This window comes from Narcine bancroftii, chromosome 5 (genome assembly GCF_036971445.1).
Source record: "Narcine bancroftii isolate sNarBan1 chromosome 5, sNarBan1.hap1, whole genome shotgun sequence".
Classification (NCBI taxonomy): domain Eukaryota; kingdom Metazoa; phylum Chordata; class Chondrichthyes; order Torpediniformes; family Narcinidae; genus Narcine; species Narcine bancroftii.
The window spans coordinates 236,892,660-236,919,480 of record NC_091473.1 but is presented as its reverse complement, the minus strand read 5'-3'; the positions used below and the strand labels follow the sequence as shown (position 1 = coordinate 236,919,480).

General features: G+C 39.3%; 1 protein-coding gene across 2 annotated transcripts in view; it reads right to left on the bottom strand.

The window, feature by feature from the left end:
- Nucleotides 1-26,821, bottom strand: part of mapk14b (mitogen-activated protein kinase 14b) — a 126,210-nt gene that overhangs the window by 10,473 nt on the left and 88,916 nt on the right. For both annotated transcript variants that reach the window (XM_069941753.1, XM_069941751.1), the window contains exons 4-10: nt 24,992-25,097; nt 23,360-23,389; nt 14,079-14,126; nt 6,108-6,222; nt 4,494-4,565; nt 3,151-3,230; nt 1,660-1,738 (exon numbers count right to left, since the gene is read on the bottom strand). In XM_069941753.1, coding sequence (XP_069797854.1) covers nt 1,660-1,738; nt 3,151-3,230; nt 4,494-4,565; nt 6,108-6,222; nt 14,079-14,126; nt 23,360-23,389; nt 24,992-25,097 — 530 coding nt within the window. The remainder of the gene's footprint in view (nt 1-1,659; nt 1,739-3,150; nt 3,231-4,493; nt 4,566-6,107; nt 6,223-14,078; nt 14,127-23,359; nt 23,390-24,991; nt 25,098-26,821) is intronic.

The following is a 26,821-nucleotide window of genomic DNA, read 5'->3' as shown; positions in this document are numbered from 1 at the left end:
AAAAAATACAAAAGTTTAAAATTGGCACTTCCTAGTAGCCAATTTGCAACACGCAATCAAAAGCAACTGAAAAATTCACTAATCCAGCATCTACCAATCTCCATAGGAGCCTGACACTGGGGTTTTACTGTATAATTACACCACATTGACCACCGCCAGTGGGCTGATATCGCCTCAAACCGTGCATCTTGGCGCCTCACAATTCGGCAGGCTGCAACCTCCTTTGAAGAAGACCGCAGAGCCCACCTCACTGATAAAAGACAAAGGAGGAAAAACCCAACACCCAACCCCAACCCACCGATTTTCCCCTGCAACCGCTGCAACCGTGTCTGCCTGTCCCGCATCGGACTTGTCAGCCACAAACGAGCCTGCAGCTGAGGTGGACATTTACCCCCTCCATAAATCTTCGTCCGCGAAGCCAAGCCAAAGAAAACATCTAGAACATGCAACTAAAGATGCACATTCAATACATAGTTTTTAATATTTTCACAGGACTTCTAATCATTGAATAAAGTATCAAGTTCCTACCTAATAAGTAAGAGAAGAGAACAATTACTTAAATCTTTCAATGTAATTTTGAAGCATCCCAGGCACTTGTATTTGCTTTACATGCCAAAGATAGACACTTCACCCAAACATGATCAAGGCCATAATCTTAACATTCCACCTGAGTAAAGCTTGGTCCCTACAAAAAATGCATTCAACACCTTAGACATGGCTATGCTGAATTACCCAGGAATCGTGCATTGCTCTACCATCAGCATTTTTAGAATAAGGTTAATCAACCTTGCTCAAAAACAGCATGCACAGGATGAGGCAGGGCACTGCACAATGTTGCTTCCTTTCTCATTAACTTTTAACCCCATTGAAGAATTAATGACAAGAATGTGGTCATGAGAAGAAATTGTGAAAGGCCAAGATCAATCAAACTACCATGGCTTCCCATACTGCCATGCATCAAACCCCCTGATGTCAGCCAAGAAAATGGCTTACTCATAAAGTATAATTGGCTGGCAGTAAAAAAAAAGAAAGTAAAACAGAGAACGTTAAGTATTCACCATGAATCTGTCTCAATTCTTGTTGATCTTGATTGGGCATAGATGACCTCTCTGCTCAATAACACAATCCTTGGTTAACACTGAATGTCACAATACAGCACACAGGGGTCCTAGGTTTTAAGATTATTTGGAAAATCTAATCTATCGTGAGAAATAAGTTTAGATGTCATAGCGGCCATGCCAAATAGACTGCGAATTCATGTCCTAAAGTTTTTTTGATCATCTGATGGTGGAACAAGAACTGCACTCAACTAAACTCATCTTGAGCCACCAAGAGCATCCATATACTCAAACGGCAACTCTCACTGATGATCAAAAAAGTGTAATAATAAGGCAGCTTCAACAATGCATATCCAAAGGCATCAAAGGTACATATTCTAATTTCCTGTTTAATTTTTTTTATTTTTCAATGTTAATAGATAATTCCCATAAATAAGTCAAACAAGCTAATATTGAGATACTGAGATTTAAACCACACACATTTCACCAAAGTATAAAACTTTAAACTTGAGAAGCTACTTTCAAGGGTTAGTCACAGAACTGGAGAAAATTAATGCTACAAGTTTAAATGATCCTTGATTAAGAAGAAAAAACAACTTACCTAAAGGACTTGTGGTGGGAAACAGGATAGTAAAGTCTTTTTTCTTAATGTATGGTAGAGTTCTAATATATTCTCGAGCCTAAAAATGAAAACAAGTGTCTTAAATAAGGTTGGCGTGCATCCTGATAAATTAATAATTTGGACTTATTCTGGAGCCAGCATGAAATCCACAACTGCAGATATAGCCAACATATGTGGCAAATGGTAGCAAATGTAACAAAACAGTCTCCGAGAGAGAGAGAAAAAACAGCTTTGGAGGATATGTGAAAAGAAAAATGTAAAATTTATTGAGTAAAACTCCGTATATGTGTGTGTGTGTGTGTGTGTGTGTGTGTGTGTGTGTGTGTGTGTGTGTGTGTGTGTGTGTGTGTGTGTGTGTGTGAATGGATGGACAATGTGATGTGAAATATAATGCATCAGAAAATAGTAGTGTTGAAAAAAATCAATTTAAGACACCTGCCTCTATCTGCTCTGGAATGTATATTAAATTCGTTTAATCGTTTTATTAATAACAGCCAAGAAATTCTGCCTTGAGCCCAGTCCATAATCCAATAAAAAATTGCATTCAAAATTGTCTGAACAAACAGAGGATGGAGGAACTCAGTCGGTGAGGGAACATCCATGGATAGAAATTATTCAAATCGCTGACTGACCATTTCTATCCATGGATACTGCCTGATTCACCGACTTCCTCCAGCTTTTCTTTGTTCACTCAATGTTCCAGAATCCACTGCTTTTGTGTTTTACAATCAGATTTGTGCCAGTTCTACAAAGTGAACTTTTTGCGCAAATGTTCATTCAAAATTACATGCATTTTGCTGAATAAAGGAATCTTCATTAGAGTTCAACTTCATAAAAATGTATTTTTGGATTAGGTGGATTCCTTGACAGATATGAGTAGTATTGTGGTATAGTTTGATTAATGTGGCTAAAATTGCATTTTTTTTTAAATGTTTAATTATTGTCAAGTCTAGTGGTTCTTATTGTTTTACTGTTATATTCTCACTTGTAATACTTGATGGAATACATGCTACCTGCACCAAGAAATATCTGATGAAATCACAGGCCAGTTTTTTTCTTAAAAAAAGGAGTTTGAGCTATTCAGGAAACATTGAGGTTGAAAGGGCTGTAAAATGATGCGAGGACACCACCTGAGTTTCAATATGGACAAGACAAAGGAGAGGATTGTTGACTTCAGGAGAACGAAGGTCAACAATTCTCCACTACACATCAATGGTTATGTCATGGAAAGAGTGGAGAGGACAAAGTTCCTTTGTGTGCATACAAGGGACAACCTATCCTGGACTCACAACACCCCTTGCAATAACACCCAATATTAGTCGTGGAAATCCGAGCATTTTTTGAAGTTATTACATCACACAATGATTATTACAGTGCATTCCTATAAAAATACAAAATATATTTTAAAAAGCCAACAGTTAGATAGAAAATTGCAGAAGTCAAAACGCAATACCTTTAATTCTGCATTACCTCAATGCTTTCTAATTTTTGAACAAATTCAGTCCCAGGAGTTCCAGTTATCTTCATAATCTGTGCTAGCTGATCTAAGTCTGAACTTTTTGGTTAAGAATCAATTGTTGCCATTAAAATCTTTGTCTAAGATTATTAATAAAAAAATGTAAAACTGCAGTATTATAATTCACAGTAGTAATTCAATCAAATTAACAAATGTGATTAATATGCTTTAAAAGATAATGCACTTCAATCAAGATGTACAGAACATCCATTAAAAGCATCAACATGAAAAAAAACCCGTTGAAGAACTAAACAGTGACTTGAAAACACATGTCCAAAATGCAGCAGGATACATCTTTTTTTCCAATATTTCTTACATCGTTCCATACTCAAGTTGATTGTAATTTTTAATCCCAATGTATTTCAACCATCTGGGAAAATTGCATATTGTTCTTTTTCTATGGAGGACAAGGATTCAAAGACACACTCCTCCAGGAATTCTTGCTTCATTTTGCAGCATTGTCTGAGCAAGTCATGACTTCATATTTGGATGGAGTGTGTTCTGTGCTTGGAGGGTTGATCCAAAACAAAAACACTTCACAACAAGCCAACAGCTGCTGTTTTCTTTAATGGGCTTTTCTATTGTGTAGGTTTAGGCAAGAAACTCTTAAAAAGCCATCAACAAAACTATGCCCATCTGAATTCTACACATACACAATATCTATCAAGAACCAGTGGAACCAACCTAATGTAATTTTTCCATACCCTACTTGAAGTCACAGATTAAAAACAGTTACATTCTTTTGACTGACGAAGGTGAAATCATCTAAGTCAATGAGATTCTAACTTGATAGCCTTCTTCATCTAAATTCATTTAAAAATTAAACGTACAGCACAGTAACAGATCTTCCAGCCCATGAGCCTATTCTGTCAAAATACTCCAATTAACCTACAACCCTCGTATATTTTGAAGGGTGGGAAGAAACCAGAGCACCCATGCGGGCACGGGGATATGTACCAACTCCTTACAGACACCGCCAAATTCGAACCTGGGTCACTGGCATTGCAATAGCGTTGCACTAACCATGCCACCCATCTGTTTTGCTTTAATTTCATTTGGGAACCTTCCACAACTATTTAGGGTCATTTTAGAACTTGATAATTCTATAAATAATAATCAATAAATATTGGCGATGACCAACAAGGTTGTATTATTGGTTCCATCATTGTCATTTGTAAATGGCAAGATAAATTTAAGTCACATTTTGCTATTGCTACAGTTAAAATATTAAAAGATTTGGCAAATAAAATAAGGATTCTATAAGCATGAATTACATCACCAATGCTAAAAAGGATACAGTCTCTGCCTTTGAACAATATCCTGCCATTGATCATTTCAGCAAAAATGCAACCAATGGACCATATATCAACTGAAATTGAAAACCAAAAGAGAAAATTGTTAATATGGTGGCAAAATGGACAACATGGTGTGTTGAAATTTAAAACATATCTTTTTTGTCCTTTAAAATCATAAAAGCAGATCTCTGATGTGAACAGAATCTGTTTCGACTGCATTGCAATTTCACATTGCAAGGTGAATTATCATCGGTAAATTTTCCACAGGAAAATACATTCATAGTTATATCGAGCCCTGAGTGCCCTCTAGAAACTGGCGCCTTTGGAGGGACAAGGAATGATTGGATTCAGTAATAAGAAATTGCAACAAAATTGACCCATCACCTTCCAAGTATGACGAGGGATGTGTAATAACTTCAGGCTTGTTCATGCCACTTGCATTCTAAAGACATTTGAACACAGCTCTATAGCATGCCAGAACATACCATTTGTGTATTATTTTATCTTCTTTTCAGACTTATAAATGAACCACAAAGTATCTTGATTTCCATCGCCATAGAATTTGATTAGCATTTTTATTATCTGGGCAATAGCTTCATGAAAGCATTTAGAAAAGTGTTTACTATCAGTTCTACATTTTAAAAGTCTGCAGTAATGATTTGGAGTCTAAGAATGTTGCCCAGGAGCCGAACAGGATATGGGATCAAATAGCTGAGGGGACCAAATAAAGAGTCCAATCAAAATAAACATTATATCTGTAATAGAAAATGGCAAAATTTCCAACGTTATTAACAATGGTCTAATAATTCCAGTAAGTAAGCAGTTTGAAATATTAAGGATTGCAAAATCTGAAATGTGGCATTTATTTGCTGTTTGCAATCACCAAGCTACTAAATCTCAGTTTAAAGTGCTACGTTCATGAAATATTTGAAGCCTTCCCCTAACTTAATCTTGCATTCACTCGGTTTGATCTATCTTGCTCAGTCAACAGCAGTATTTTAAAATCATTTTAAAACTATCAACCAATGTATAAAAGGACAACATTTAATAATATATTTAGAAACTTTTCTATTTACAACAAAATCTATCAGTACTCAAAATCTGAAACTGAAAATGTTGACAATGACTCAGTCTATGAACAGAAGGGTTTAATATCTCAAGTACAACTTCCTTTTATTTTTCAGATGCACTGACTTCTGTATTTATCAGCATTTTAGATTTAAAATCAATTATTTTTTTTTATTTAAATTTCGACATACAGCATGGTAACAGGCCCTTTCAGGCCACGAGCCAGCGCTGCACAATTACACCCATTTGACCAACATCCCCTGTAGGTTATTTTGAAGGTTGGGAGGAAACAGAACCCCACTGCCCCCCCCCCCCCCACCCGGGAAAACCCACACAGACATGGGGAGAATGTTCAAAGTCCTTGCAGACAGCGTGGGATTCAAACCCCATCTGGTCCCAATCACTGGCGCTGTAACAACATTGCGATAACTGCATCGCCCAATAAAGTTCTTGTACGTAGATTTGATTGAGTAGATTTTTTTTTAAACACGTTGTGACTTAATTATTCTTGCCTGAAAATAATCTGTGTGAGAGGGGTTGGGACTCACCAGTCTGAGTGTAATGCCTCCACTTCAGGATGACTTCAGGTGCTCGGTACCACCGTGTAACCACATACCCCGTCATTTCTGAATCAGTGTGTCTGGCAAGACCAAAGTCAATGATCTACAAATATGCAGATCCAAATTGAAACATCTCTTTCTGGTTAACCTGAGAACAATTTACTTTAAATGATAAACTAAGCATTAAACATTAACTTGGGTTGTTATGCATTAAAATTTCTATGTTCCATTCCACAAGCTTAACGTGATATAATTAACAAAATGTTTCCACTTTCATGATCAGCAGAAGAAGTAGAATACTATAGCCAGTCTCGCTGCAATTGAGCTTCAAGACCAGCCTACGTGCACATATCCCAAACAACATACTGATCAAAAGATTATAAAGAATAAGCACTGATGAATTTGATGGGGCATCACGGTTGGCATAGCAGTTAGCGTAATGCCTTTACATCACCAGCTATGGAGACCAAGGTTCAAATCCTGCACTGTTTGTAAGGAGTTTGGACATTCTCTGGGGGGGTTCCAGTTTCTCCCCATCATTCAAAACGAACCAGGGGTGTAGGATGATGGGTGTAAAATGGGTGGCACAGACTCGTGGGCTGAACTGTATGTCTAACAAGTCTATCTAACATTTCATTCCATTAGAGGTTAATGTTGAGAAGCAGGTGAGATATAATAATAAGGATGCTTTGGGATATTTGGTTCAAGTGGATTATTGGCATCTTTAAAACCATACCAAATCTGAGTTTACTACTTTCAGAAAAGAAAAAGTTGGTTTGGTGAAATGTGTAATTTTGGATAATGAGTTAACATCCAAAATACTGGTAATTCTTTAGGTACCTTTCTTGAGTAATTCAGAATTCCTTACAAAATTTACAAATAATTGAAGTTGCAATTAAGTTAAACAAGTCTCCAGATGCAGTAGTTGTGGTTTACACAAAATTGCTGAGAAACTCTAAAAGATGCAGCGTTCCTTATGTAGCAAAGATGGATACAAATCGGAAACAACGTCTCCTCCTCACTGATGATCAACACAGGCGCTCTCCAAGGGTACGTGCATAGCCCACTGCTCTACTCACTATACACCCATGACTGTGTGGCCAGGCACAATTCTAATGCTATCTACAAGTTTGCCGATGACACCACAGTTGTCGGCCGAATCACAAACGGCAATGAGGAAATGTACAGGAGGATGATAGATCAGCTCGTTGAATAATGTAACGACAACAACCTTGCTCTCAACATCAGCAAAACCAAGGAGATGATTGTGGACTTCAGGAGGAAGTCAGGGGAACATGACCCAGACCCCATCGAGGGTTCAGTAGTGGAGAGGGTCAAGAACTTAAAATTCCTGGGTGTCAACAGCTCCGAGGATCTGTGCTGGAGCCTCCATGTTGATGCAATAATGAAAGGCTCTCCAGTGGCTATACTTTGAGGTGTTTGAAGAGATTCAGTATGTCATCGAAGACTCTCCTAAACTTCTCCAGGTGTACCACAGAGAACATTCTGGCTGGTTGCATCACTACCTGGAATGGAGGCACCAACTCTCAGTACAAGAATAAACTCCAGAGGGTTGTTAACTCAGCCTCAATATCACAGGCACCAGATTTCGCTCCATCGAGGACGTTTACTTGAGGCAGTGTCTTAAAAAAAACAACCTCTATCCTCACCATCTAGGCCATGCCCTCTTCACTCTGCTACCATCAGGAAGGAGGTCCAGGAGCCTAAAGACGAGCACTCAATGGCTCAAGGACAGCTTCTTCCCTGCTTCCATCAGATTCCTGAATAATCAATGAACCAAAGACACTGCCTTACTTTTCATGCACTGATATTTTTATTTTTTTTTATAGTAATGTTGTAAGATGGTTGTATAATGTGAATGTTTACCCTATGACGCTGCCGCAAAACACAGAATTTCATGACTTGCCCATGACAAATTCTGAATCTAGGTATTTTGTCTTTTAAACTGTGTATTCTTAATGTAGGTATATTAGTTAGGCATTGTAAGAGTGTATCTCAGTCAACTGGAAAATTCACATATCTGGCATCTGCAATCCCAATGGGGATTTTACTGTACAATGTCAAGTGAACTGGGAATTCACTACTGATGTGATGCCCCAAGGACTGGCTCCTCCCTTGACTCTACCCCTGCATATCCCAGTATAAACCCTGGATCCCCGCCAAAACCCCAGTTCAGTCCAAGGACTATTGTGTGTTATTCTTACTGAATAAGAGCATGTTATACTCTCTCTGGTCATAAGTGCTCTCAGTCATGCTACAACTTTATTCAGTAAGAAGAGAATGGAAGCTCTGTTGAAGCCCGTGATGCTCCTAATCGATTCTCTGTACCCAGAGGCCCTGGAGGAATTCACATACTCACTGGAGTGCTTCCAAATTTACCTGGCATCCACACAAATGGTCTACTCCATGGATGAACTCAAGAGGTCAGTGCTCCTCTCATGTGTCAGGCCTAAAGGATTCTCAATTGTCAGGGAATGCTCCACTTACAAGTCGGCCATCAAAAGACTGAAGGCTCGCTACATTGAGGTCCCAATATGTCGTCCTAGCAAGGCATCAGTTCTTGTAATGGAAGCAGTGGCCTGGTGAGTCCATTGAAGATTTTGTCATCATCCTATGAGCACTAGCAATGAACAACGGGTCTAGAAATGGCATGGCCCAAGAACAGGAAGACGAGCAGATCTGGGATGCTCTTGCCAGTGGCATGAGGTCCAAGTACATCAAGCAACAGTTGCTGGAGCAAGGCAGTGCGGCGCTGTCTGACAATGTGCGACTAGCTAAGTCGCAGGAGATTGCCCAACTGGGAGCTGATAACCTGGAAGGAACCCTCCAGGATGATCTGCTTCCAAGAGTGGTTCCACACATGGCATCAGCCCTGAAGGTGGTAGCCTCCAGCACCACTGAATGCTTCTTCTGCAATTGGCAGTAGCACTCAAGAATTTGATGTCCTACTAAAGACTCCATCTACTCTGGTTGTGGCAAGAAAGGGCACTGGATGAAGGTCTGCAGGGCGAGAGGGAGCGCTGAGAGGTCCAACACAAATGGCTCACTTTGTCAAGGTACTCAATTTACCCTACTCAATTGGGGATGACAGGGAAATGACCAGGTCCTGCCAGGTCTGCGCTGAGTGCAAGCCGCATTTGTACCACCCCAGCAAAGCGCACCCGATAAAGGCATCCCGGCCCTTCGAAAGTCTCAGTGTCAATTTCAAGGGACCCCTCCCCTCCACAAACGGGAACATGTACTCCCTCAAAGTCGATGAGTACTCTTGTTTCCTGTTCACCATTCCCTGCCTGAACACATCCACGCCATCCGTCATTAGGGCTCTAGATTCCATTTTCACCCAGTTCAGGTGTCCCGGTTATATCTATGGTGACCAGGGCTCATCATTTAAGAGTGAGGAGCTGTGTCAATTTCTGCTGGTAAGGGGCATTGCATCCAGCAGGACAACCAGCTACAACCCCCAGGGGAAGGGAGAGGAGAAGGAGAATGCTATAGACTCAAGCTGGCAGGATGTCCTACCAATGGCGCTCCACTCCATTAGGTCACTACTCTCCACTGTGACTCCTCATGAGCTGATGTTTTCTTTCAAGAAAAAGTCAAATTCAGGGACCACCCTCCCGGCTTGGCTTACAGAACCAGGACCACTGCTGCTTCAAATGTACATGGTTGAGAGAGTGCACCTACTCCATGCCAACCCCAGTTATGCCTATGTGGTATTCCCGAATGGAAGAGAGGACACTGTCTCGATCCCACTGGAACGGAGGGTCCATCACCTCAAGGGAGTCAGGACCTACCCAGAGTTCCCTGGGAAACAGCAAGGGGCTTAGGTGAGACGACTCAGGAAATGGTTCCATCTACCCCTCAACCAGAGCTAGATCACCCAGGCCCCAGATCATGGGACCACTGGAGGATCAGGTTGTCCAGAGCTCTGCCTGCATCTCCAGACCTCCAGAAAGGTTGAATTTGTAAATAGTGCAATTTTTTTTTCTATGACTGTACTATGTTCTCTGTTTCACCTGCAGGCTTCATTCTAAAGGAAGGGGTGAATGTAGTGAACTAGGAATTCACTACTGATGTGATGTCCTAAGGACTGGCTCCTCCCCTGACTCCACCCCCCCCCCCCCCCATATCCAGATTTAAACCTTGGATCTCCGCCAAAACCCCAGTTCAGTCCATAGACTATTGTGTGTTATTTTTAATCAAACAAAAGTGTGCTGTACTCTCTCTGGTCTTGAGTGTTCTCAATCGTGCTACACAATGTTACTTCTATCTTAAAATTACAAAACCTAAAGTAAAACCTTGGTTAAGGTGCAGTACTGTAATCAGTTCCAGAAATTATATTTTGTCCTTGGAGAAAATGTAGAGTAAAATTACTAGAATGATTTAACTTGGAGTTACATTAGGAGATCCACCTATTTCCTTTGTTATGGATGATTAGCAAAGATTTGATCAATGTTTTCAGAGAACTGATAGGAATCAATTGGGTGAAGCTACATTATTGATTGTAATGACCAGAATAAGGGCATAGAGGCCAAATATTAGAGCTAGGGCTTTCAGAGCACGTGTCATGGAAAAAAAATGGTCTCTTTCTGCATCAAAAGATGCAGAAACTCTAATGGACCTTTCAATCTTTAGATTAAAATTGAAAGATTTTTAAGAACTAAAGGAATTGAGGGACACACGGAAAGGCATGCAAATGAAGTTAGGTCATAGAGAAAACAAGAAAAGTTAAACTTCCTTTTAGGTGGGTTTTATAGCTTGTTTGTGTATTTCAATGATCCATGCTTTTCAAGGCCATTAAATATCCCATCATATTGAAATGAAAATGCATAATATTCCTAGGACAAGTGTAAATCAAATGTCTACATTGAGATTTGACCTGTAATTTAAACATAATAATCTCATAGGTTTCCAGAATCCTGTGAAGCCAAACAGTGAGAGGGAGATGGGAGATGCTGGTTAAAACAAATAGGTGCCTTTTACAGTATTCTTTGCAGTCCAGATGCAGCAGAAGTGATCCATCCTGCCTATGATATCCACTCCTTCACAGTTTTAATCTTGCCCATCTCCTCCTCCCACCACCACCTGCTCCTCCTTGATCCTTCAAAGTCCCAGTCTTAAGTTTCCAATCCTCTCCTCATTTTTTTTTTCTAGATCACAGTTACAAGCTCTTGTTGCTTATTTTCTATCCACCACCTTGTCAATTTTTCAGATGAGAAACTGGGAAAAAAAAAGTATATTTTCTTTCAAGAAATCTGATTAAACTTTCACCGTTGTGCTACTAATTAATGTTGGCCCAATGGTCAACATTAATGAATTTTGGAAAAGAAAGCTAATTCCCAGTGATTTCTTAATCAAGAATGGAGAGGTATGGAAAAATTGTGGTAAAATGTAAATTGTGCTCAAGAGATTTAGGATAGAAATCTGAAGAAACTTTATTTTACACAGAAGATTGAGAGATGGTGGAATGCATTGGCAGAATTAATAGAAACATAGAAGATAGGAGCAGGAGTAGGTCATTTGACCCTTCGAGCCTGCTCCGCCATTCAACGAGATCACGGCTGATCTTAAAGTTCAGTACCCCGTCCCTGCCTTCTCTCCGTAACCTTTAATACCCTTATACTGAAGAAATAGATCTAATTCCCTCTTAAATATATTTAATGAACCTGCCTCTACTGCCCTCTGTGGCAATGAATTCCACAGATTCACCACCCTCTGGGTAAAGAAATTCCTCCTCATCTCGGTCCTAAATGGTTTGCCTATTATCCTCAAACCATGGCCCCGGGTTCTGGATTTTCCCATCATTGGAAACATCCCATCTGCATCCATTCTGTCCAGTCCTCCCAGAATTTTATACGTCTCTATGAGATCCCCTCTCAATCTTCTAAATCCAGCGAGTACAATCCCAATTTGCGCAATCTTTCCTCATAAGTCATTCCTGCCATTCCAGGTATCAGCCTGGTGAATAGCCTCTGCACTTCCTCCATTGCAAGAACATCCTTCCTTAGATAAGGTGAGCAAAACTGCACACAATACTCCAGGTGTGGTCTCACCAAGGCCCTGTACAGCTGCAGTAAGGTATCCTTGTTCCTATACTCAAACCCTCTTGATATGAAGGCCAACATACCATTTGCCTTTTTAACCGCCTGCTGTACCTGCATGCTCGCCTTCAGAGACTGATGTACAAGTACCCCTAGGTCTCTCTGCACTTCCCCATCTCTTAATCTATTGCCATTTAAATAGTAATCTGCCCTCCGGTTTGTATTACCAAAGTGGATAACTTCACATTTATCCACATTGTAGTACATTTGCCATGTATCTGCCCAGTCCCTCAATTTATCCAAATCACATGCACACAACCCCTCCTAGCTTAGTGTCATCTGCAAATTTGGAGATATTACATCCAATCCCCTCATCCAGATCATTAATGTAAATTGTGAACAGCTGGGGTTCCAGTACAGATCCCTGTGGCACCCCACTGGTTACCGCCTGCCTCTCAGAAAACTAGCCATTTATCCCAACTCTCTGTCTTCTACCTGCCAGCCAGTTCTCAATCCACATCAATACTTTGCCCCCAATCCCATGAGCCTTTATTTTGTAAGCCAGTCGTTTATGCGGGACCTTATCGGAGGCCTTTTGGAAGTCCAGGTACACCACATCCACTGGCTCTCCCCCATCTATTTTACCTGTCACCATCTCAAAGAATTCCAATAGATTTGTCAAGCACGATTTACCATTTGTAAATCCATGTTGACTCTGTCCGATCCCTTCTCTGCTAGTCAGGAGACAATTAGGAATAGATTAGATAGTTTGTTGAAAGAAATAGTGTGAAATGCAACAAAGGGGGCACAAAATTAGGTTTAAAAGTAAAACCCGAAAGTCTACAGACACAGTGATTGGATGAGCGACACTCTCCAACCTAATGGCATTAAAATCGATTTCTCTGGTTTCTGCTAGCCTATTCCCTACTACTGCTAACCTGTCCATTCACAGAGCATCTTCCCTCCCTTTGTTTGCTGGTGGTGCCCCCTCACTCCCTTATCCACCTCCTGTCTATGGAACTGTGCTCCACCCGCTACCCCTCCACCACCATCTCCTTTAAGTTGGTGCCTGTCCACATTTTGTCTATACTTTGATGAAGGGCCAAGCCCAAAAACTTGGTTATACATCTTTATTTTTGCTATATAAAGTACACTGTTTGACCTGCTGAGTTTCTCCAATATTGTGTTTTTACAGAATTAGGTTTACTGCTTGAATGGAGGACAACATCAACATGGACTGAATGAATCCAATTGCTTGTTTTCATATTGTTACAGAGTTCTGTGTTGTGTATGGTCTGTGTTGTGTGCTTTTGTGTTGGAAAGTGACAGTTTGCCTTAGAGAGCCAAGGTGAAGGTGGACTGATGAGAGAGTGGGAGACGGACTGGGCATGTGCAGAAGATGCTGTAGAAATTTCTGGACTTGGAAGACAAACCACCACTGGGTGTGGCTGTGAAGTGGAAGAGTCATTCTCTCTCTCTCACAAAGATCTTTTGCCTTCAGTTTACCAAACTAAATTTTGTTTATGATCTTTGCTTCAGTTGAGATCAAAGTTTTGTGTTTGTTTTGTGTCTAGGTTTTTCTGTGGGCTGGTTGGAAATATAACTTAGACTTTTATTACACATGTTACATTTAGGCTGAGAGTTTATTAGTTTTACATTGTTATAGAAATTTGCATAGTAACCAGTGGGCATTGTTATAAAAGAGGGGATTTGGAATTAAAGTTTGAAGGTGAATTTTTGTTAATAAAGTCATTGTTCAACTTTACCCCTGTGTGATCTGCCTTCTTTGTGGTTGTTGGTTTGATCTTGTAACAATATTATAAATAAGATGTAATTATTTTGTCGAGTCCTTCATTCTGCATTCAACAATTGTTTAATAGTTTGAACAGTATATTACCTTCAATTCACAATTTTTATTTATGGCCAAATTACCAGGTTTCAAGTCCTATAAATACAAAAAAAAAGAACATTAATTTTCAACTTCAAAAATATCCAATACTCAAAATTACTTTATATTTTGTATTCAGAGTAACATTTAACTGTGATCCATTTTAAGCAATTATCAATTATATATAATATATATTAAAAATATTTTTAAATTTTTAAAAATATTTTCCCTTGGGATGTAATTAACATTAAAAGATCAATATAATAAGTGGTAAGGAAGTCTAGGAATATGAAAAGCTCATCCTTCTTGAACCTGAGAAGGTGAAACTTTAATTGCAAGTGGCTGAACATTCAAACCAGATGTAATATTTTCAGATGGGAATGTCAAAAGCCAAAGTCATAAAATATTTCAATTCAAATTATTGCTTATAATGTAGTTTTAAATCAGTTTAGTCCAAGTGAAGGCCATTTAAATTCAATTTCAAATGTTACATATATTTTATGCTAATCTAATTAAATCAAATTTTAAATGTATTATTTTTCCAATCCTCATAAATAGATGAAGGAGACCTTAGAATACAAGTGCATATTTCATCAGAAGTGGTGCCGCAAGAAAACAGGATGGTGGAGAAGGCATTTAGCAAACTTATTAGTCACAGCCCTGAGTACAGGATTTGGGACATCATGTTGGTGATGAGACCACACTTGAGTATTGTGTGCAGTTCTGGTCCAAGCAATAGAAAATACGCCATTAAGCTCAAAAAGGTAGAGAAAATGTTTGTGAGCATGCTGCCAGGATTCAAGGGCTTAATTTATAAGGGGAGGCTGGGACTTTTTTTCCCCCTGAAGTGAAGGAAATGAGGAATGACTTTTTAGAGCAACCATTCTCAATGGGGCTGTATGCTCCACCCAGCCCCAGCCCAGAAGCCACAGCACATTTAAGGTGGGGGGGTGGGGGAAAGAGCATGGGCTGAAATAAAATGTTTTTTTTAAATGTAGTCGGTAGGAGAAAAGTATTCAAAATAAACTTGACTGGTTCAAAGGGAAGGGAGCTCATAAATATTGAGCAGAGTCCTAAGGGGCTAAGCAAAACTAAAAAAAGGTTGAGAATAGCTGTTCTCGAATATACAAAATAAGAGGCATAAATCATTGTCCCTTCCCGGGGGGGGGGGGGGGAAGGAAAAGAGGGCCAAAACCAGAGGGCATAAATTTAATGTGAAAAAGGAGAGATATCAAAGACACCCATGGGAGCAACTCTTTCACACCAAGCGAAGTAGGTGTGTGGAACAAGCTACAGGAGGAAGCATGTACTGTAGCGACTGGGGTACAGTGAATAAAGCACAACAGAAATGGCCTGAGAGCTGAACCAACAGATCTGTTTAATGGAATCTTCGCAGGAGTTTAAATAGTTACAGTTGGCGCGCTATCACAATCACCCGACCTCTGAAGTCACGCGCCTCCCTGAGTTCTTGGTGGGCACCCCCCCCCCCACCAACCCCTGGCCACCAGGAGCTCCCGATCTTGTGGGGGCCCGCAACTACAGACGCTGGTTTGATAATAGAGTGACGCGGTTTAAAAGACCATGTTTAAAAGACATTTGGACAGGCACGTGAATAGAAGAGGTTTAGAGGGATATGTGCTAAATACAGTCAAGGGCTAGCTGAAGGATTAATGTCAGCAAAGACAAGATGGGCCAAAAGGCCCATTCTGTGCTATAAAACACAAACAGTAAAATTAATCCATTAGAGGAAACATTTAAAATGGCAATAAAATTTGTATTATAATTTTCATTGCCAATTTTTTTTGCAAGCAACTTTAAATAGAAAAAAAAAACAAACAGATTGTACTAAATTCTAACAATTAGTTGACAGATCTCCAATTCTGCTGTTATGCTTCAGAAAACACATGGCGGTTGCCACTGGAAACAGTCCTCGCGATTCAAATCAGCAACAAGTAAATGCCGAGATGTTTTTGTTTTGTTGTAATGGAATCAGTGTGTTCCTACTTTCAATCACAGCCTGAAAACTCTTACAAATGGTTTGCCTGGATAGGAAATGCCTGACAAAAGTTTTAGGTTTTGTTTCTGGCATTTCTCTAACAGGATAACTCATTCCCTGCTGTGTATTCTCTCTCTCAGCAGCAGGTAGTGCTCTAAACCGGACATTGGCACTCGACCTGGATCCAATGCTCCCTAACTCTCTGTGTTTAGGTGCAGGCTGGCTGTACATTCTTATCATCTGCTTGGCTCAGGCCATATTAGGGCTAGAAATACATTTAATTCTCGCAGATCTTTCTGCAAGTCTTGCAGAATTACTTCTGGCTGTGTTAGAATCATGCAATTAACAAAAGCATGGTTGAGATTGGAGATTTTTTTAAAAATTGACCATGTGTCAAGTTTGAAAGGGATGGGTTGGATATGTTACACCAGAGTAAAACTCTACCATGGATTGTTATTGGAACTTTGATCAAGGAGGATGACGTGGTTAGTGCAGAGCTTTTGCAGTGCCAGTGTTTTGGGTTCAGATCCAGCGCATGGTAACAGCATGGTAACAGGCCTTTTTGGCCCATGAGCCATCTACTTTCCACTCTTTTCATCTATCAGTGGGAGGAAATCAGAGCACCCGAAGGGGAGAACATACAAACTCATTACAGACAGCGCTGGATCTGAACCCAAAGCACTGGCACTGCAAAAGCTCTGCACTAACCACGTCATCCTCCTTGATCAAAGTTCCAATAACAAACATACATAGCAGATACTAAAATTAAAACAATCATTTGTTTCTAAACCTTCAACTTTATACCACTCTTCCAAGTTACAGAACTTCAACTATTCTTACTAGTTTGTCCCTAGTTTGAATTTTGACAATTGATCTTTAAATGAGATCTTTGTAAAAGTCATTGTACATTTAAAATTGAAACCATTTTGATCATTAAGGTGGAAGTAATCGCTGCAAATAATCTCTCTCCAGCAACTCAGTAGATTATGGGCCGGATTGTGGCCACTGGTTCAAAGAGAACAGCCATCTCCTCAACCATTCCCCCATCTCATTTCATCTGTCATTGGGCTCAACACAACAATGAGGAATCTCCCTCATTGCACAGGAAAATCTATTTAATCACCTTAAGGTTGGAGTCTTTTTTCAGTTGAGATTATTGGAGGTTTATTTTTAAACGTTATTGTTAAAATATGTGTCATATCATCTTTTTCTTAATATTTATTGCTTTAATTTACATTTTCGATTTTTTTTTACATCTCTGAATATCAGAGAAACAAGCTGCTGAACAAAACTTCAGAGTGAAGCCAAGGTTCTGACTTCTGCTATTGTCTGTCAGTGCATTCCAAGATGGGCTCCAAAGTGCACCATTGAAAGGAAAACTGGCCACTGAAGCCTTGCAACATAGCTTGTTTGCAGAGACAAAAAAAAACCCAGAATATGTTGGAACTACTCAGCAGATCAGGAGGCATCCTTGGGAAGAGAGTGAACACACAAAAAATCTGCAGATACCGTGATTGTAGTAAAAACACACAGAAATGCTGGAGGAACTCAGTTGGTCTCACAGCGTCCATAGGAGGTAAAGATATATTACTGATGTTTCAGGCCTGAGCCCTTCTTCAAGGTACAAGCCAAAACCAGACAGGCATTTGAATAAAGACTGGAAAGAGAAAGGGGAAAAATGGGAGGGGGAGGTGTCCAGACCAAAGGTGTTAACTGGAAATGCTAAGAGGAAAACTGACTTTGTGTCTGAAAAGAGACAGGGGGAAGAGAGAGAGAGAGAGAGAGGAAAGGAGATGGAAAGGGCAGAGTTGGGTTCTAATGGAAACCCAAGAAGTCGATGTTAGTTGCATCTAGTTGGAGGGTGCCCAGACAGAAGAGGAGGTGTTGTTCCTTCAATTTACAGGCAGTCTCAGTCTGACAGCAAGGGGATGGAATGGGAATTGAAATGGGTAGCCACTGGGAGATTTACGCTATTGTGATGGACAGAGCCAAGGTGCTCAGTGAAGCAATCTCCCAGCTTGTGTCCAGTCTCTCTGGCATAGAGGAGACCACAACAGGAGCACCAGATGCAGTAGATGACCCCTACTGATTCACAAGTGAAGTATTGCTTCACTCAGGAGGACTGTTTGGAGACCCCAAATGGTGGTGAGGGAGGAATTTTGGGCACAAGTGGAACACTTGTAAGAGAAAGATTTAATCTTTCCTATTGAAGACCCATCATTAGAACTGAGAAAGTTAGGGGGGGGGGGTGTGGCAAGATGGCGTAAGGATCAGACGTGCCTTCCAGTCTTCTCCTGACTCTATCTTATTGTTTTGTCTAGAAATGCCCGTTAAAATTCTTTAAAAGTTTAGATTATTTCAGTGCTGTTAATTTTACTTATGATGGTACAATTGGTGAAAAAGAGCAAAAAAAATGACAACAGATCATCAAAAAACTACATTTTCCAAAAGTTCAAGTTTTGGAGCCTACCTACAGGAAAGACACCGGGACTCAGCGTGAAATGGATCCCAGGAGAGAGGTACAGTGTTCAGATGTTACATCAGTAGAGCCCCCTAAAGAGGGCGCCAAACAGCCTTTAGAACAAAGAGTTACTCAAAGGCATTTGTCAACTGTAGAGTGGCGCTGCAAACTGCATCTCTTGAGATAGAAGAACCTATACAACTTGATGTACTGGGAGAACTTAATACATTATGGACTGGGGAAAACCCTGGCCAGCGTCCTCCAGTCACTGCTGGAGAGGCTGTGGCTGGGGTTTCCACATGCAGTCATACTACAAGGAAGGCAACCAGAATGAAGGAAGGAACAGAAGATCCTTTGGTTATGCAGAAGAAGCAGGAATCTGTTGAGCCAAAATCTCTTCCAATTGAAAAGATTTTTGTGAATCTTGAATCTAAATGATCTTATACAATGCAGGGATTATCCAAGATTATGACTGAACTTGGTACTAGGTTTAATACTCTGGTGAAAATACATTCTCAACAGATGGCTGAGTTTGGAGCTTTTAAGCTTGAAGTGAGAGATAAATTTAATTCGTGTGAAGAAGATATAGACGAAATACAGGATCAAGTTTTTGATGTGACCAAAATGGTCGAAGACTTACATACTCAAAATAAAAATTTGGTGAAAAAGATTGATTATTTGGAAAATCAATCCAGATGGAACAGTATAAAGATTATTGGTTTGCCGGAAGGTATGGAGGGACCAGACCCAAGAAAATTTTTTACTGAATGGATTCCGCAGGTGCTGGGTCAAGAACATTTCCCGGAAGGTATAATACTGGAATGTGCTCACAGAGCCTTGTGTAGAAGACCTGTTTCAGGTCAAAGTCCAAGACCTGTTTTGGTTTGTTGTTTGAGTTATTACGACAGAGAAATAATTTTACGAGTGGCTATTAGAAATGCACAACAGAGAAAATCACCGTTGATGATTCAAAATAATCGAGTTTTCTTCTATGCGGATTTGAGTCAAGAAGTTATGTTCCAACGACAGGAATTCAATCCTGCTAAAGAGTTGTTGTGAAAGAAAGGTTACAAGGCAACCTTTAGATATCCAGCTGTTTTGGAGGTTTTTCAAGATGGTTACCAACCAAAGTTCTTTGATTCTCCAAAGGAAGCTATAGCATTTGCTTAAGAGCTGCCAATTACTCAGTTTCAACAGAGACATAGTCCGCCGCGATTTCTAAGGAGACAAGAGATGGAAGAAAATAGCCGTGCTCCAAGAAGGAATGGTTGTAATGGTGACTCGGCAGTTGGAGCTGATTAAAAGAAGAGTTGTCCTTTTTTTTCTAATGTTTTTTTTTTAAAAAGGGATATTAAATAATGATGATGTTAGTTTAAGATGAAGTGAAAGTTGGGGGAGAGAACTGGATAGGCACTATTTCCTGAAAGTCATCTGCTACGTGTGAGTTACCTCACACCCATTTTCTTTTGGGGAGTTACCGCATTGCGCGGTTTAGACGGGAGGGGGTATTTTTAACCTCCGACCCGTTTTTTTCCCCTTTTTTTTGTATTATTAGATTAAAGAGTGAAGGGGTTTTTTTTGTTTAAATATTAAAAAAAAGCATAAGAAAGTATTTGATTGTTTAAAAAACTAAAAATTGATGTGGATTTTTTTGTAAAGTTTATTCAGTAGATAAGGAATATCTGAAATTTAAATGTGAATGGGATGGATAAGTTTTTTTTAATATTTTTTCTTTAACTTTAAGGTGAAAGGAGTGGTAATTCTGGTGTATATTATTTTGCTATTTTAGTTATAGAACGAAGGGAATAATGGTGAAAGTTATAAATTGAATTGTACAATTCTTAATGAGGCTTGAATTTTGTTTGTGGTTTATGCTCCATTTGTTGAAGATATAGATTTCGTTGTAGATGTGTTTTTATTATTTGGATATCTGAATTTTAACGTAATGATTGGGGATAGTTAAATGTGGTATTGGAGCTTTTATTGGATAACTATTCAAGAGTAAAAGGGAAAAATGGTGGAAGAGTACTAAAATTGAATTGTACAATGCTTAATGAGGTTTGAATTTTGTTTTAAGATGGTGGTTTATGTGACTAATATGATGATAGATGTGAAGTTAGTTGATATTTGGTGAAGGTTTATCTCTATAGAGAAAGTTTTTTTTCATCTTTTTTTTCATGCTACAATTTTTTTAAGAATTGATTATTGTTTAAGAATTTTTGATAGATAATGTTACTAACTTTATTAATTTTTTATATTAAGTTTGAGTTAAATATATGTTTCATCTTAACTCCGTTTGTTAAATATATGCATTTAAGTTTGATTTAAATATGTTTTTTAAGTCTGATATCTTAGTATTAATTACTTTTCTTTTTGTTAGTATTTTAATTGGTTATGTTTTTGGTTTTTTTTGTAAGTGGGTTTTTTTCTCACATATATTATTAACTTTATTAATTCTTCATTCTTTATTTTGGGGGGAAGGGGGGGGTTGGACTAATTTGAGTTGGGTTATTAATGTGTAATAATTATTGGGGAGGGTATAGTTTATTTAGATTACTGATACTGTATTGTAATTTTATTATTTTATTCTTAATTTTTTTAATGTAATCCTATATGTTATTCATGTTATAAAATCTTAAATAAAGTTTAAAAAAAAAGAACTGAGAAAGTTAGTTTTACGTTACAGAAATGGATAGGAAAGGTTATGACCTTTCATCAATATTCCATTGTCCTATCTCTCCACCCAACCTTCTCAACTACTTTTCTCTTTCCCAGTTCTGACAAAGGGCCTTCAACCTGAAACATTAACTCTGTTTCTCATACCACAGACAATGTCTAACCTGCTGAATATTTTCAGCATTCTCCACTTTTATTTCAAATTTCCAGCATCTACAGTTTTATTTTATTGTCCTTGCTGGGTGCAGGCAGTCAGCTCATCTACCCTCTGCACGGTTTCCTGGGTCTAGATCAGTTGGGCAGGTGGATTTGAATATTGACAAGCACGAGGTATTGCACATTGATAAGTTAAACTGGGGAAGGACATGCACAGTAAATAGCAGGACCCTGGAGTGCTTTCTAGAATGGAGAGACCTCAGGGTGCAGGTGTACAGTTCTATGGAAGTGGCAGCTCAGGTGGACAGTTTTTTGGGATGCTTGGATGGAGTACGGAGTACAAAAGTTGGATCAAGCTGTTAATAAGATAACACTTCGGTACTGTGTGCTGTTCTGGTCATCCAGCTATTGAAAGGAGTATTTAAAAGGGTTGTAGAGAAGATTTATCGGGCTGTTACTAGCTTGAGTTACAGAGAAAAGTTGGATAGACTGGAGTAGAGAAAACTGAGGGATGACCTTACAAATCATGAAGGGCATGGATAAAGAGAATGCTCAGTCTTTTTCTCCAGGATATATAATTCCAGAACTAGAGGGCATAGATTTCGATGAGAGGTGAAATTTTAAACACGGCTCTGGAATGAGCTGTCAGAGGAAGCTTTAGAATCAGGTACATTTCTGACATTCAGAAGACCATCTAACAGATATACAAATTGGGAAGGGATTTTAAAGCTATGGACTCAATGCAGGCAAATGGGAATTGGTCAGCATGGATAAGTTGGAGTAAAGGGCCTTATCCGTGGGGTATGACTCTTAAGCTAGATACAAACTTCCCTTAATCAACGTCCAGTGATGTTTTATTGAACTCACTCTTCCTTTAGTAGGGGACAAGACCTTTATGCAATATTCCAGCCACCATCTCACGAGGGTTCTGTTACACATCTTTACTCATAGTTTTGCAATAAGGACAGCAAATTGTTGCCTTCTTAGTTGATGTGACTCCATGTTAACACAATTTATATTCATGAATTTATATGTTCCTCCGAACATCAACAACATTCAATCTCTCACCATTTAAAAAAAAAAATTCCCAGCCACTTTATTTTTCTTTTTTTTTTACATTTACTGGGATGATCTGGTTATTAAAAATTGGCAAGAACAAGGTAGGTCTTAAATATAACAAAAGTACCTTTGGACATACCACAGAATAACTCGTGTAGGACACAAAATTTGTCACACCAATGTATTATGAATATACTTCAGGCATTTGGATGCAAGAGAAAATTGCCAATGAAGAATCATGAACAATTTCCTACATCAATTAATCACATGGCTGATATCAAAAAGACTTATTTTCTAAGATAAAGATAAATGGAATAATTTTGAAAGAAGGTGTTTGTGCACATCTGGCAATTACCCATTGTTTCAGATTATGCCTGAAAAGGTACAATTTGAAAGAATTTGTTTCTAGTCCCTAGTGTTTTCAGCATGGCAAAATTACTTTATGGTGAAGGAATCACTTCAGCAAAACCACACCACAAACAACAAAGCAGGTCAGATGGCTTTTATTCCTGCTCCTAATTCATATTTTTGTATGACAAGTCAATTCTGTGGCTCCCTTTCCTAGCACAAGTTCCAATATACCTGGAAACATTTCTAGATCAAAGCATTTTTTAAAAAAATCTGTTACCTGACTTCAAAATATCATAATTTAACCTGAATGCAAGATATAACTACTTCTAAAGACAAAATACAGATAACTAATTGTTCAATAACAATATTAATATTCTTCTGTCAATAATATGGGCTTTATATTTTCTAATACATTCAGTAATCAATTATAATCAACATGACCACACATTTCAGATCCTTCATTGAAGTGGGAGCATGCAAACCAGATGGGAAAACACAGATAAATAAAGTTCTGCCCCAGAGGACACAGTCTTTGTCCATATTCTCACTAAACGCATTTGAATTGAATATCAGACTGTTAAAAAGACTTACCCTGTGGATAATTCCAGTTGAATGAATATACTGAAACAAAAATTAGTAGTATTTATTATCATTTTTATAACTAGCATTTAATTTTTTTTGTCATTTATTTACGATGGGTTCATTAAGTGAGAAATGACCACTGTGAAATAACAGTACTGAACCAAAGCATTAAAATAAACATAATGAAAACATTTTTAGAGCAGACACCTGGTAAGGGACTTTGACATATCAACATTCTCTGCTGCATAGCAGCAGGAGATCATTTCATAATCCCAATATGATAACATGGCGAACTCTTCGTTCCTTCAAGTCTTTTAGAAGAGAGAAGGAAATGAAAAGTAATTATATCTCCATTATAATTATATTGTTTTTTTTTTGCCGTTCTCGAAAGTGGCACTGAATCTTTCGGTCAATTTCCATCTTCTTCCTCTATCATCAGAAATGAATCAAGAATAAGCCTCTAATAAGGAGGACCGAAGAAGTAGATGTAATTTAATCACTCAGCAACAGTGGAAAGTCAATATATTTAGTGGCCCTACTTAGATGAGGGCTGTGAACCTCACAGCAGGCATCCTGATAATAAATAATTTCTCATAGCTCTTCCTGAATCTATGCAACTAGTGTAAGAATGTGTCACGATTCAAGTGCTCTAAAAAATGTGTTTTTAAAATGCTTCAATGTGTATTTCTTAGTGCTTATTTTCATCCTCTTTCTGTAATACAGTACCTGGTAAGCAATCCTTACTGATTTGAGGAATGTTGACACATTTATTGCCACTAATGATGTGATTGCCATGAGAAATCAACATTTCAAGTCCTGAAGTGGAACATATGTTCCTGATCAAGGGTACCAAGGTTATTATTGGCTGGCAAGCTAATTTCCTGGGCTTTGCATTTGTAAGGATGACACCACTATGGACTTTCACAATCACTTTTGTGAAATTTAAGGCAGGAACCTGAAGCTTCTGTCAGTGACTCAACTCTCCTCCAATATCTGTTCTCTCACTGCAATCAGCTGAGCTGATTGGACTGTGAGATACTCCTAAATCTGCCTCTCTCTGTCTATCATGAACATGTTTCACTTTGTGGTAGGTCTAAGAATTTATATCATGTCACAAGCCTGCATCGAAAATGGTCCATCCCTCAAAAAATTATTTTATGCAACTGCATTGATATTTATAAAAAATAATGGATTTTAAATTAGCTTTTATATTTTTAAAAGGACTATTTTTGACATGTCACATCGATTTTAATTTTGAGCACATTTCAATCATTATATAATTCTCTGACAAAGATTTAGCATATTATCTAAAATGAATGGGCGTGTTCCTTCCTAATGTGCTCCAAGAAGTTTTTTTTAAATAGGCAGCCTAGCCAGTTCTAATGGCTTCATTGCTGCCATTTAGGTGGTGAGCATTATTGTTTCATCACTCTTCTTTCAGCATCTCGTTTTATTAGGACAATTTCTACTCAAACAGCACTGCCACAACTCAACGTGTAGAAATAATAAAATGGATTTTTTTTTTTACCAACGTCATAATTCCTGTCAATTACACACATTGAAATCCCAAAGAAATCTTCAGTTCTTTTGCTCTGAGCATAAGGATAATCAATTCGAAGATGTTTACCTTTTGTTACTTACCTTAATGCCTTTTAATATCTGATACAAAAGGTACTGAATTCTATCTTCTGTCAGCTTTCCCATGATTTTACTCAAATCTGCATCCATGAAGGGCATAACGAGATAACTAAAGGCAAAGTAGTGTGGGATAATGACACGAAACTTTCACCTCTCAGATTAAATCAAAGCATTCACCGCACAGATTAAATCAAAGCATTACCGGGGAATACCAGTTCGCATGCAGTTGAGGAGTTTCTTCGGGACAACTCCTAGTCATAAACAGACATACTGCAAATGTATAGAAAAGCACAGCAACTTTTAAACATCTCCTTCATCCAATTCTATGTTTCAAATGTCAAGCATCAACTTTTATCTTTGATCAGAAGATCTGATAATCTGGTAATTATTGAGAAAACGATACTGTTGATAGGTGAAAAATAGTCCTCAATTAAATATTCTTCTTCTCGTGTATCAGGTTCCAAATCTGATTTGCAGCTTTAAAACCAGATCACGCACTTCCCATGGAATGAGTTGACCCTGAGCAATTCAATGGGTGAGGTTCTCCATTCCCAGCAGCTACTCTAGCTAAGATGTGAATCAGAGTTCCACAGCACAGGTGCCTAACCTTTTATCCAGGAACATTGGGACTGGACACATTCTGTTGTTCGGAATCTTCCAGATTACAGAATCATTTTGATTTTGATCCCTTTAAGCCCACCCACCCGAGTCGCGATGTTGTCTCCACCATCCACCCCTCCATGTCCACCTTCCAAGGCACTCTGCCATCTCTCTCCCCAATCGCCTCCTTGAGTCATGCTGCCATCTCTCCCCCTCCTCTCCCACCCGAGTGACGCTGCTGTCTCTCTCCTCCTTGCCCACCGAGTCATGGTGCTGTCTCTCTCCCCCCCCCCCCCCACCCATCCAAGTCATCCTGCGGTTTCTCTCCCTCCAGCCCAAGTCACGCAGAGGATGTTCACTAGATTGATTCCAGAGATTGTGGTCGGGGGGGGGGGGGGGGGGGGAGGTGAAATAGGAAGTTTGAATCGTCTGGGACTGTACATGTTGGGATTCAGAGAAATAAGATGAGATGTATGAAAGGAATAAATAAGACAGAAGTAGGTGAGACGAGAACTAGGGAACATAGCTTTGACATTCAGGGTAGTAGATTTAGGATGGAGTTGAGGAGGAACTGCTTTTCCCAGAGAGTGGTGAATCTATGGAATTCTCTGCCCATGGAAGCAGTAGATACTACATATTGGCAGAGGTCGACAGCATCGAGTCCACGCTGCTGAAGATCCAGCTGCGCTGGGTGGGTCACGTCTCCAGAATGGAGGACCATCGCCTTCCCAAGATCGTGTTATATGGTGAGCTCTCCACTGGCCACCGTGACAGAGGTGCACCAAAGAAGAGGTACAAGGACTGCCTAAAGAAATCTCTTGGTGCCTGCCACATTGACCACCGCCAGTGGGCTGATATCGCCTCAAACCGTGCATCTTGGCGCCTCACAGTTTGGCGGGCAGCAACCTCCTTTGAAGAAGACCGCAGAGCCCACCTCACTGACAAAAGGCAAAGGAGGAAAAACCCAACACCCAACCCCAACCAACCAATTTTCCCCTGCAGCCGCTGCAACCGTGTTTGCCTGTCCCGCATCGGACTTGTCAGCCACAAACGAGCCTGCAGCTGACGTGGACTTTTACCCCCTCCATAAATCTTCGTCCGCGAAGCCAAGCCAAAGAAGAGAAACATATTGAAGACAAGATTGGATAGATTTTTTGCATAGTAAAGGAATTAAGGGATATGGGGATAAGGCAGGTAGCTGGAGATGAGCCTAGCATTGGATCAGCCATGATC